The sequence below is a fragment of the Trichosurus vulpecula genome, chromosome 2 (assembly GCF_011100635.1).
Source record: "Trichosurus vulpecula isolate mTriVul1 chromosome 2, mTriVul1.pri, whole genome shotgun sequence".
NCBI lineage: Eukaryota > Metazoa > Chordata > Mammalia > Diprotodontia > Phalangeridae > Trichosurus > Trichosurus vulpecula.
Genome location: NC_050574.1, coordinates 35,662,027 through 35,673,601, shown reverse-complemented (window position 1 = coordinate 35,673,601; position 11,575 = coordinate 35,662,027). Strand labels below are relative to the sequence as shown.

Here is an 11,575-nt window from a genome sequence, read left to right as displayed (position 1 = left end):
TAAGAGTGTTGGGCTTGGAGTCAGAAGACTGGTTCAAATCCTAGCTGCTGTCTACTATGTTACTTTGCACAAACGCTTGCTGTGGACCTCAGTTTCTCCAAATGTAAAATGAGACATTTGAATTAGATAATTTCCTAAATTTCCTTTCAGCTCTAGTAGTTAATGAGCTCCACTTAGTTTAGTAACACCCTTTTCCCCCCTATCTCGTTGCAGTGTACCCCCACGCACCCAGACAGGTTCTTTGTCTACTGAGGGACTGGGTGGATGGATATCTGAATGCCTAGTAAATACTTTTTGACACACTGGCCAATCTTGTACCCTACAGGGCTCGCTTTGCATTGTATATCTTGTGTTTCTGACCTGCCCCTCTGCCTTCCCTTGGCCCACCCATGGGAGGTGGGCCAGATGGCCACAGTCACCCCAACCCTGTGGGAAGGAGCTAAGGAAGGGCCCTTGTTTTTAACCAAGACCTTTTAAGGCAGAACTGGAAGGAACCTTAGAAATCTGTCTAGTCCAGCTGGTTCAGTTTTACAGATGAGGAAACAGGCGCAGAGAGGTGATGAAACTTGGCCAAGGTCATACAGGTAGTAAGTGGCAAAGCAGAATTTGAACTCGCATCCTGGGACTGGGCATCTGACAATCCTCACCTGAGGAATCAAAGCCTGAGGGGTTCTGGGGGATCCGAGATTTAGAGGATAGGGAGCATAGGTCCATGTCTCTTTTCTCTGTCTCTCCCACTCCATCTGTTTGTCTCTCTGTCCTGTCCCTGGTTCTAGGCCCCTCCCTGCCCTGGATTCTTCTTTGAGGACACACTTTGCTTATTACATTAGATAAGGTTCCCACCCATATGGGTGCTTTTCTGTGGCTCTCTTCTTTCCATCTCCACCTGTCTGAGTGGGGCAGGATGCTTGGCCTGCCCTGGGTGGCTACGTGTGTTTATGTCTTTGGTGGGTGGGGGACTCTGGGTTTGTCTACCAGCCCTTCCTTCTTCTCCCCTCCCCAATTCCTCACCTTCTGACACCCCTTGGTTTCAGGGCTTTAGTGATGAAAGCAGGAAATGGCCTGGAGCCAGGATGCCTGGGACCCAGCAGGTAGGGCAGGCTGGTCTGAGGTGCTTCTAAGATCTTCTGAGGTCAGTGGGCTCCTTATTAATCTTGCCATTAGGAATGTTAACGAGGCTGATTGGCCTCATTAGGGAGGGCCCAATCCCAACATTAACCTCCTTAATTAGCCCTGCCCAGAAAGGAGGGGGCTGCCTGCCAGTGTCCTCTTTCCAGGTCTGAGAAAGTCAAGGAGCTAGTCCTCTGGACCCCCAAGGAGGAGGCAAAACTTGGAGGATTGGTCCCTAATGGGGCCAGGGGTTAGACAGAGGGGTCTGATGGCCTGAGTGTTTGATGGGGCCTTGGGGGTGGGGGAGGGGGAAGGTACCTGGGTCCTCCTTCAGGTTTCTGAGAGGGAGGGGTGAGGATGAGGGGGCTGGGAGGCCTGGACACCTAAGTTCTCCAACCAGGTTTCCCAACCGGGTTTCAGGAGGCTGGGTCCACAAAATGGAGGTAGGGTTGGCTGGTCTCCTGAGTGGAGAGGGAAGGGTTAGGGACACGAACTCCTGGGTTTTTCTCCACCTAGAGTAGCTCCTCCTTAAATACCAAAATGATGTGGCCCCACCTTCAGGAAACTCACAACCGTAAAAGATACACAGAGATGGACAGACCAACCGACGGAGAGATGGATGGACGTGCCGCGGAAGGAGGAATGGCCAGCCAGCCAGATGGAAGGCCTGATGGGCAGAAGGAACCACCGAGACCCCCTTCTCCCCCGTTTCCACCACGGGCTCCCTCGCCCCCACCGCCTCTGTCTCCTGCCTCTATCGGCGTGCCCCCTTCGCCAGGGCCATCGGAACAAGGTGCCCGCCAGCTGCTGCTGGACGAGTGGGGGACGCCCGGAGCGGAACTGAACCTGCCGGAGGGCCTCAGCTGGAAGCTTCTCTACGTGCGGAGACCACTCTATCGCAACTTGCTGCGGTCGCCGAACCCCGAGGGTGCGGAGGCGGGGGGCGGGGCAGGGAAAGTCAAAGTGATGCCACTGGACAGAGCGATAGTGGCCGGAGCCAGGGGACGGGGCAGGGACAAAGTGGGACGAGGAAGGGCTTGGGGAACGGAGATAGCTCGGGTTGTCGGGAAATGCCCTGTCTCTGTTTCTTTGCGCCTCCGAGTCTCTGTCCCTTGCATGTTTCCCCAGCACTCTGTGTTTATTACTGTGTCCTTGTCTCCTTATCTCTGTCCCCCTTGGTCCATCTCTGCAGACCCCTGCTTCTCCGCCTCTTCCAGTCCCCAGCCCTGGATCTTTGTTTCGGGCTGTGTCTTCGCGTCAGTTTCTCTCTCTAAATAACCCGCTCAGACGGTGCCTACGTTTGTCTCTCTGTCTCCCCCGTTCCTCTTTAGACCTTTTACTCCTTTCTCTGTGTCTCTGTGCCTGTCCCTTCCGTTTGTGTCTCTCCCTCTCTGTCTCTCCTCTCCGTCTTCTCTGTCTCTGTCTCTCCTTCTCTCTGGGTCTCTCCCTCTGTCTCTGTCTCTCCTCTCTCTGTCTTCTCTGTCTCTTCTGTGTTCATCTGTATCTCCAGCACTTTTCACGTGTGTTCTCTGGATCCATTTCTGTCCCTATTCCTCTGTCCTTGTCTGTCTGTCCACCTCTGTCCTTCCCTCTGTGTCACTCCCTTTCCTAATGTCTCTGTCTCTCCTCCTTCTCTCTGGGTCTCTCCCTCTGTCTCTGTCTCTCCTTTTCTCTGTGTCTCTCCTCTCTCCCTGTTTGACTCTCCTCCTTCTCTCTGGGTCTCTCCCTCTCTGTTTCTGTCTCTCCTCCTCTCTGTCTTTTCCTCTCTGTCTCTCCTCCCTCTCTCTGTCTCTGTGTCTCTCCATCTGTTTCTGTCTGTCCTTCTTGCTGTCTCTGTCTCTCCTCCCTCTCTCTCTCTCTGTCTCTGTTTCTGCCTCTCTATCTCTGTTTCTTCTCTCCTCTGTGTCTCTCTCCCTCTCTTTCTCTGTCCTCTTTTCGTCTGTCTCCCTATCTGTCTGTCCTCCCTCTCTCTGTCTCTGTGTCTTTCCATCTGTTTCTGTCTCTCCTTGCTGTCTCTGTCTGTCTCTCCTCCTTCTCTCTGTCTGTCTGTCTCTCTCTCTCCCTCTCTATCTCTGTTTCTTCTCTCCTCTGTGTCTCTCTCCATCTCTTTCTCTGTCTCTCCTCTTTTCCTCTGTCTCCCTGTCTCTGTCTGTCCTCCCTCTCTCTGTGCCTCTTCCTCTCTATCTCTATCTCTCCTCCTCTCCTCTGTGTTTCTCTCCCTATCTGTCTCTCCTCCCTCACTCTGTCTCTGTGTCTGTCTATCTCTATCTCTCCTTCTTGTAGTCTCTCTCCCTCTCTCTTCTCTCACTCTCTCTCTCTGTCCCCCCCTCCTCTTCTTCTTTGTGTCTCTCTCCCTCTTTCTCTATCTCTACTCTTTTCCACTGTCTCTCTCCCTCTCTCTCCTCCCTCTCTCTGTGTCTCTCCCTCTCTATCTTTATCTCTCCGCCTTTCCTCTGTGTGTCTCTCCCTCTCTATCTCTGCCTCTCCTCCTTTCCTTTGTATCTCTCTCTCTCTCCCTCTCGGTCTCTGTCTCTCCACCCTGTATTTACTTATCTCTTCAGTATTTTTCACATCTCTGTCCCTGTGCCTCTGCCCTTGTCTCTCTGTCCACCTCTGTCCCTCTCTCTGTGTCTCTCCCTCTCTATCTCTCTCTCCTTTCCTCTGTCTCTCCCTCTCTTTCTGTTTCTCTCCTTATCGCTGTCTCTCCTCCCTCTCTCTGTCTCTGTGTCTCTCTATCTGTTTCTGTCTCTCCTTGCTGTCTCTGTCTCTCCTCCCTCTCTGTCTCTCCCTATCTGTGTTCTCCTCTCCTCTCTGTCTCTCCCTCTCTTTCTCTATCTCTCCTCTTTTCCTCTGTGTGTCTCTCTGTCTCTGTCTCTCCTTCCTGTATTTACTTATCTCTTTAGCATATTTCACATCTCTGTCCCTGTGCCTCTGCCCTTGTCTCTCTATCCACCTCTGTCCCTCTCTCTGTCTCCCTCCTGGCCCCTTTCTCTCCCCTAGTTGGACCTCTTCTATCCCAGTCACAAACTGAAAGGTTCCATTTTCCAATATTCTGCCTCTTTTCTTGGAACACCTCCACTTCTTACCCCACCCCTGTTACAGGGGAGTTGGTTTCTCAGACACTGTTCTAAGCCCCAGGTCACTGACTCACCCTGGTCCAGCCTGTCTTGCCTTGCCCCAGGGAAGCTGGGAGACCAGGATTTTTTTTCCCTTGGGGAAGAGGGGGCGGGGCGCTGATCTTTGGAGGGTGTGGGGATGAGGGGATTGGAGGATCTGTGAGTAAGAGGTTTGGGGAGAGTAGAGGAAAGGAATCAGTTAGTGGCCAGGGAGTCCATGGCCATGTGAGCAATGAGCAAAGGGTGAGGGGGTCACTGAGGGATCTGGGGGTCAGTTGAGGACTGGAGTCAACTGGAGGTCTGGAAGACAGAGAGGTGGTTAGGGATGGGGTCAGTGAATGTTGGAGGGATTAGAAGGCATGAGGGAGTCCACAAAGTGCCAGTGAGAGGTCTAGGGTTAAATGTAAGGTGGGGGGCATCTGTGAGGCTCTGACTCCTCCCCTCCCTATTTCAGGCATCAACATCTATGAACCACCACCCCCCTGTGGCCCTGCTCGGCCCCTGGAGACTCTGGGTAAGGGCCCCCCACCTTGGCAGAAATGGAGGGGCTGGGGAAAGGGAGAGGAGATTACCTTCTTACCCTAATCTCTGTACTCAACTCAGAAATAGACTCCTTGGGGGGGGGGGGGGGGGCAGGGAGGGATGTAGTGATCCAGGGAGGAGGTTGGTGTTTGTTCAGGTGCTGAAGGGTATGGGACCTGGATCTAGCCCTGTCCTTCCTCCCTCAGGTAACTTTAGTGGATGGCAAATCAGCACTGAGAAACTGCTCCCCAACTTCAGGTGAGGGCTCTGGGGCCCAGCAGGGCGGCCTGCATAGAGCTACCAGCTCAGCCAGACAGCTGAGCCATCAAGGGCCTTCCTTTAGCTTTCTCTGGGCTGGAGGGCTGGAGAGGGAAGGGCAAAACCAAATGCTGGGGTTCTTGTCTCAGAGGGAATAGGGCAGGGAAAGCACAGGCCTATGACTGCAGACCCCACCCAGCTCCCTCTTCTCTCCTCCAGCTGGACCGTGAAGCAACAGTGCGTGGACCTTTTGGCTGAAGGCCTGTGGGAGGAGCTGCTAGATGATGAGCAGCCAGCCATCACTGTCATGGACTGGTATGGGGGCTAAGAGGGAGGGGGCAGGTGATCACTGTCATGGGCTGGTATGGGGGCTAAGAGGGAGGGGGCGGGCGATACCCCGGGAGACTCTGACTGGGGGCAGGAGCCGGACGCCCAGAGCCCCTCTCTCTCTCTCCTCCCCACCATCCCATCCTCCAAGGTTTGAGGACAGCCGCCTGGATGTGTGTGTATATGAGCTCCACGTCTGGCTCCTGGCTGCTGACAGACGGACTGTCCTCCGGCAGTACCATGCCGCTCCCCGACCCTCTCCACGGGGCCCAGGTGGACGCTGGTGCCAGGTGAGAGCCCTGGTCTCTGCTAATGGGCTCCTCCTGGAGACCCCAAAGTCTCCCTCCTGCTCCCTATACTCCTGGTGCTCTCATGTCCTTCAGTACCCTCCACTCTCCCCACAAATACCCCAGATATCCCTCACAATGTCCTCACTGAGCTTTTCTCTCTGGTCCTCAATCCTAGGTGATATGAGCTACAAGGTCATCTAGAGCTTACAGGTCATGTAGATTAACTGCCTCATTTTAAAGAGGTGGGGAACTAATAGAGAGGGCAAGTGTTTTACCCAAGGTGACACAAGGAGTAAGTAGCAGCCAATATTTGAACCCAGGTCCTCTGACTTAGGTAATGCTCCCAGTGTCCTCTCCCAACGTCCCCCCCCATCTTCTCCCAATGACCCTCATGTCCTCTCCCAAAATCCTTCTAGTATTCCTTCCTAATGCCTTTCTAGGTAGTCCTCCCCCAACCCTGCAACCTGACTGGGGAGGGAATGGGTAGGGATGGCAGACTGGGAATTGTCTGGTCTTTCTCAGTCCGGGAAGGGTCCCTCACTCTGCTGACCTGTCCCTCTAGGTGTCTCATGTATTCAAACACTATGGCCCAGGAGTCCGATTCATTCACTTCCTGCACAAGGTGAAGAACCGTCTGGGCTCTGATGGGTTCCGGAGAACCCGGGTGACCGACTCTTCAGTGTCCCTGCAGCTACAGAATTAACCTGTCATCCCCACCCCCCCATCTCTGCCCCAGTGACCCTATCCACCACGCATATATACAAGGAACCTTCTGGTGACCTCCCCATCATTTTCCTGGAAGGACCTCTCTTTTTTGTTTTAGTCAGGACATGTGATATCATCGGGGTAGGGAACTCCTCTTATGGACACTCCCTCTTCCTATGTTGCCAGACATATTTTCTTGGAATTTCCTGAGTCGCTGAAAGATTGACTTACCTGGGATCATACAGCCAATATGTATCAAAGCTAGAACCTGACTCCAAGACTGGCCCTCTACCCACAGGGCCACGCTTCCTTAGCTCCTGCCTCTTCCCTGCAGGATACCTCCTCTCCCTGCAAGTATATTGCTGAGCACCCTCATCTTAGCCCAGATATTTTCCCAGAAAACCAACAACAATCCATCTCAAATATCTCCCAAGAAGGGACTTCTCATCTCCCCCTAAAATCTCTGGGAATCACTCCTCTTCTCTAGGGATTTATCTCTCCCAAACATAGCCTGGGAGTTCCAAAATATCTTCCCAAATATACCCTGGGGATCCTGCCTTTTCTGCCCCCCCAGAAGCCATCTTCTCTAAAAAAAGATCCCCACATGGTCCCCCAATTCTAAGGAATCCTTTATTTTCCAAAAAGAAATCCATAGACGGTCATCTCATCTCCCCCAAATGTCTCTTGACAGTGACCTGTTCATTGTTCTAATATCTCTCTCTTGGGTATTCTCATCTCCTGAAAATCCCTCCAGAGATTTATTTCCCCTAAACAACTCACTGGGAACCCTTCATTTCCTCTCAAAATCATTGTCTTAAATGTCATCTTAGGAACCCCTTATCTCTCCCAGATATTTCCCAGGAACCCCTAATATCTCCCTAAATATCCCTCACATCCCAAATATGGCCCCCAGATATGACCCCATATTTCCTCAATATTCCCCAAGGACCCTTCATCTTCACCCCAATATATCCCCTAGGGACACTAATTCCTTCCCAAGAGATCTCCCTGGGCTATGTTTTGTGAAATATTCTCAATGTTTTTCCTATGGAGCTTTTGGGGTCCTCCTTGAGACTCCCCAATGCCTCTCCTTATCACCTATCCTTATAAAAACGCCTGTGTTAAAGTGCTGCGTTTTGTGTCTCTGTTCCTATTCTGTTTGTCTCTGGTCCCTGAATTTGACCATCCCCTGGGGACCAAGCCCTACACAGCTCTCAAATCTCAACTGAGTTTTGACACTGAGCCCTATTCCTGCCCCCCAAAAGAAGACATGGTGTTGAGTATATTCACAAAGGCTCTTTATTGAGGGAGTGGCAGCAGCTGGGGCTAAGGACCTTGGGGTGGGAGGGAGAAGAAGGGTCTGGTGAGCTGGGGGCTTCCTGGACTGGGTCCAAGCTAAGTGCCTGGTCTCCTGGTTCACTCTTAGTTCAGCTTCAGCAGGCCAGGTCAGCTATGGTATAGTGAGGAGGAGTCCAGACAATGGCACATGGGCTAGGGTAAGGGGCCCAGTAGGGAGTCTTGGAAGGGATCGGGGTCCTCAGCTGGTGACAGCTGGGAACTGGGACTCCATTTACAGTGGGCTCCCCTGGCCCTAGAAAGCTAAGAGGCTGAACTGGGGCTTCCAGTTGGGGTCTAGGGCTCCAGGAGGTAGTGTTCTGGCCAGGAGCTCAGTCTCCTGGGTCTCTGCAGTTGGGGCACCAAAGCTAGGGCCAGGTGCTCATCCGGGCATTTGGCCGGTCAGCAGTCGCAGGTGTCAATGAGAAGACCATGGGGTCGGGGGCAAGGCTTGCTCTGGGTGGGGGAGGGGTCCTCGCGGGGAGCCCCCTAGCCGGCTTAGTTACACTTGCAGTAGAGAGCGCCTATGGCGTTGTTCCAATCTCCAAATATCCCGCGGCGATACTCTGCTAGCCGAGGGTGGGCTCCGGCCGAGAACTTGCGGGTCTTCCCTCCCTTGCCCCTGCGGTACCAGACAGTGAGCTCACAGCGGGTCCCCACCACCAGGGAGGAGGCGCTGTGGTACCAGCCCGATGGCAGGTAGGGCAGGTCGGCTCCGGGCTCCAGGCTCAGCTCGGCGCCGGCACAGCAATTCTCGTAGTAGGCGTCGCTTTTCTCGTAGAGGCGGGCGCACACGCGAGGCCGGTCGGCAGGCTTCAGGTCTGCCGCCGCCGGACATGCAGCCCAGGCGCCTGGCAGGGCCCCCACTAGGGCCAGCAGGAGGAGCGACAGCATAAGCAATAGGGCCATAGTCGAAGGCAGACAAGCACCTATCGCCAGCACTCCCCCGAACTCCTTATAAGGGCCTTGGGCACAGAGATTGTGGGAAGGGAAGAATCTGGCCACAAAGAGATAAGGAACGGACAGTGCACCTGGGATTTTAACTTGACCCTTCCTGCCTGGGCCTGACGATCCCAGCACCCAGCTGACTCCTTTAAGCACCTCCTCCTGGGTATCCATCACTTGTGCCAAGCCCCTGGGTCCCCACTCAAGGTCAGACAGTATTGATTGACCCGACACCCTATTATCTGTAATCTAATCTTCAAGCCCAGGTGGTTTCTTCCCAGAGGCTCACAAGCAAAGCCAAAGAAGACCCAGATTGTACCCCTGTCTCAGCAAGGCACCCACATTGAAATGCAGGCCACCACACACAGACGCACATTCCCACAGTCCCACTTAGGTGCAGCCACACTACAGACTCACAACTACACACGCAGAGATCCACAATCCCACCCGCTCACAGCCATACACAGACCTACAACCATATACATAAACCCACAATTGCATTCACAAATCCACAATCCTACCTGCTCACAAGCCTACACAGACTCACAGTTACACCCACACAGACCCACAATCCCACTTGCTCACAGACCCACAACTATACACACACAGAGACCCAAAATACCACCTACTCACAGCCATACACATACCCACAACTACACACACACAGACCCACAATCCCACCTGCTCACAGCCATACACATACCCACAACTACACACACACAGACCCACAATTACACAAACCCCCCATCATATTCACTCAAAGCTACACAACCACATATAGGCCTTCAATTTTATTGTAAATGATTTTATTTATTCAACAAAATGTAGAAAAAGTACAAAACCACTCCCTGAAGTATAAATAGAGTATGTGAGTGTTGGGGGAGTGGGGGGAATAAATAAATGGGAAGGATGTTGGTCCATAAATAAGGTTTGGAGCACATAAAGTCCAGCCTTAGAGCTCAGACTAGGCCTGGATCATCGACAGAGTTCCCCATAGGCCACACACCGGAGATCTTGGGTCAGGAGTCGGAAGAGGTTGAGCATGATGGAAACCTCGAGGCACCCCTGAGATTCCTGAAGAGAATTAGACACACGGATTAGGGTCTTCTGGGGAATTCTGAGTCTCCCTGGTCCCAAGTCCTGCTCCTCCCTTAGGGGGAGACAGAGCCTCTGCCTGCCCGGACTCTGGGGTCCCTTTGACACCTCCCCTCTATCCCAGGGTGCCATGGAAGCCTAGCTCTGAAGCCCAGTCTCCTTCAAAACTCACCTGCTTCCTGGCCTCACTGAGTCTGTGTAGCCAGTGCTTCAGGCGGCTGGGAAGTTTGTGGCCTCTAGAGGGCAGGGGAGTAACCTGTGTGGGGAGAGGGTGGACTTAATAAAAGGGAAGGGGGCCCAAGCATTTGATGGTTTGGGGGAGGGTGGAAGGAATCCAGGCATCCAAGGCCTCTGGGAGATGGGGAAAGGCTATACGCCCATTGGTTCTGGGGGAGCTCCACACCTACAGTACTTACACAGCTTTGGATCTCCTGGTTGATATAACTGAGGGTTTGTAGGGGTTGAGCCAAAACTCTCTCTAGATCAGGATTATCCATGGCTTTCAAGACTTCCAGAGTCAAGTCCAGTTCAGCCTTTAAGACTCTGGGACGATCTGACAGCTGTGAATGGAGAGATGAGAGGTGATGTGAAGGAGAGATAGGTGAAGGAGACAGACAGAGTAGAGAGGAAAGGGGAGGAGAGGCGGCAGGGGAGAGTGAGGAGAGGACATTTGAGGAAAAGAGGTAGGAAGAGAGACCTGGGTGGGGGGAGAGATGATGGAGAAAGGTGAGGGGGGATGCATGAAATTTCCCTTCTCACCGGTAGTTGCCAAAGGTCCCAGTTCCTGTGGAAGAATTTGGAGCTGCATTTTCTCTCTGCCTGAAGCATGGACTTCTCCTTTGGGGATTGAAGAGCAAGAAGTTAAAGGTTTGTGACCCTTCTAGGTCCTTGAGTTCCACATAGCATAAGGAATTTTTGAGTAGGATGGAGGTTAGAAACACCGAAAGAGATGGAAATCAAGAAGGAAGGATTATGGTTAGACCTAAGTGAGAGAGATGAACGTTAGACCACAGTAAAAGAGATCAAGACTGGACCACAGTGGGGGTTGGGGGGTGGCCAGGAAGGGGATGTAAAGGTTACAACACAGGTGGAAGGAGGAAGGCTAGAAAGCAGCATTATGGAAGACATAAGGACCTCTCCCAGCCCTCCATACTCACATAGGAATCCTTGGCCACCTTGAAGGCTTCCAGCTCCCGAGGGGAAAGAGATGTGAATTGGCTGATTTGACAGCTCCTCCGGGTGGGAAGGTGGGTGGGAGTCGGAGTCAGGGGCCTCGAGATCACCGCCGACATCAGGACAGAAAACATCAGCACAAGAGTCTTGAGAGTGGTCATGGTTCTGCAGAGGTAGCTCCACAGATGGATATGGAGACGGCCTCATCCCTGCAATTTTAAAGAGCCAAGCTGGAGAATCCCACTGATGAATGAAAAACGGAATCAGAAACCGCGCTATCGCTCCCAGGCGGAAAGGGAAGGGCCAGGTGTCTACAGGTGCCTACAGGTATGGAGGGCGGGTACTAGGAAAGGGAAACTGAAAGCCCCATAAGAAACATTCCCAGGTGCGGCTCCCTCCTGGGCGTTCATCTCTCCAGCTCGGGTCACTCTGTCACCTCCTTCCCTCTTCATATCCTCGTCCCATCCCTTCTCCGCCATCTCTATCCTCTGCCCATATCCCGGCTTTGTCTTCCCTTTCTCCCACTTCCCTTCTCTTTCTCCCTTGGATCTCCCTATCCTGGCCTCCCTTCTCCCTCATCTCATCTCTCCCCCTTTTTCCTCTCTGTCTTTACCTCCCCTCCAATCTCATCTTTCCCTCCTGGCTTCTTCTTCCTCCCCTTTCTTACCCTGTCCGATGCTTCTTAATTTCCTCCAAATC

The 11,575-nt window shown here is 53.0% G+C and overlaps 3 protein-coding genes across 4 annotated transcripts; 1 reads left to right on the top strand and 2 right to left on the bottom strand.

Annotated features, from left to right (window-relative positions):
* Nucleotides 1-547: 547 nt before the first annotated feature.
* Nucleotides 548-7,436, top strand: NCCRP1 (NCCRP1, F-box associated domain containing). Of its 2 annotated transcripts, none has more exons than XM_036745724.1 (7): nt 548-1,091; nt 1,627-2,038; nt 4,681-4,740; nt 4,955-5,006; nt 5,226-5,321; nt 5,485-5,623; nt 6,186-7,436. In XM_036745724.1, exons 1-7 carry the CDS (start codon nt 939-941, stop codon nt 6,324-6,326), a joined length of 1,053 nt encoding a protein of 350 aa, XP_036601619.1. In that variant the 5' UTR covers nt 548-938; the 3' UTR covers nt 6,327-7,436. The 2 variants fall into 2 exon arrangements, with proteins under 2 accessions (XP_036601619.1, XP_036601620.1); XM_036745725.1 differs by lacking the exon at nt 6,186-7,436 and adding an exon at nt 5,799-6,017.
* Nucleotides 7,437-8,161: 725 nt separating this feature from the next.
* On the bottom strand, nt 8,162-8,572 carry SYCN (syncollin). The gene has a single exon (XM_036743279.1). The coding sequence runs from the start codon at nt 8,570-8,572 to the stop codon at nt 8,162-8,164; it is 411 nt and encodes a 136-aa protein (XP_036599174.1).
* A 1,000-nt stretch (nt 8,573-9,572) lies between these two features.
* Nucleotides 9,573-11,037, bottom strand: IFNL3 (interferon lambda 3). Its single transcript, XM_036743652.1, has 5 exons — nt 10,861-11,037; nt 10,463-10,540; nt 10,120-10,263; nt 9,893-9,959; nt 9,573-9,682 (listed from the first exon to the last, which is right to left on the bottom strand). The coding sequence occupies exons 1-5, from the start codon at nt 11,035-11,037 to the stop codon at nt 9,573-9,575; spliced, it is 576 nt and encodes a 191-aa protein (XP_036599547.1).
* Between the last annotated feature and the right edge of the window lie 538 nt (nt 11,038-11,575).

What these genes read in the sequence shown, in the direction of transcription:
- SYCN (XM_036743279.1), bottom strand. Translation starts at nt 8,572, where the DNA reads ATGGCCCTATTGCTTATGCTGTCGCTCCTCCTGCTGGCCCTAGTGGGG.
- IFNL3 (XM_036743652.1), bottom strand. Translation starts at nt 11,037, where the DNA reads ATGACCACTCTCAAGACTCTTGTGCTGATGTTTTCTGTCCTGATGTCG. An exon ending in ACCAGGAGATCCAAAGCTGT is followed by an intron (nt 9,960 to 10,119) that starts GTAAGTACTGTA and finishes CTCCCCACACAG; the next exon opens with GTTACTCCCCTGCCCTCTAG. An exon ending in GCACTGGCTACACAGACTCA is followed by an intron (nt 9,683 to 9,892) that starts GTGAGGCCAGGA and finishes AATTCTCTTCAG; the next exon opens with GAATCTCAGGGGTGCCTCGA.
- NCCRP1 (XM_036745724.1), top strand. Translation starts at nt 939, where the DNA reads ATGTCTTTGGTGGGTGGGGGACTCTGGGTTTGTCTACCAGCCCTTCCT. An exon ending in GGATGCCTGGGACCCAGCAG is followed by an intron (nt 1,092 to 1,626) that starts GTAGGGCAGGCT and finishes TTCTCCACCTAG; the next exon opens with AGTAGCTCCTCCTTAAATAC. An exon ending in CAGGTGGACGCTGGTGCCAG is followed by an intron (nt 5,624 to 6,185) that starts GTGAGAGCCCTG and finishes CTGTCCCTCTAG; the next exon opens with GTGTCTCATGTATTCAAACA.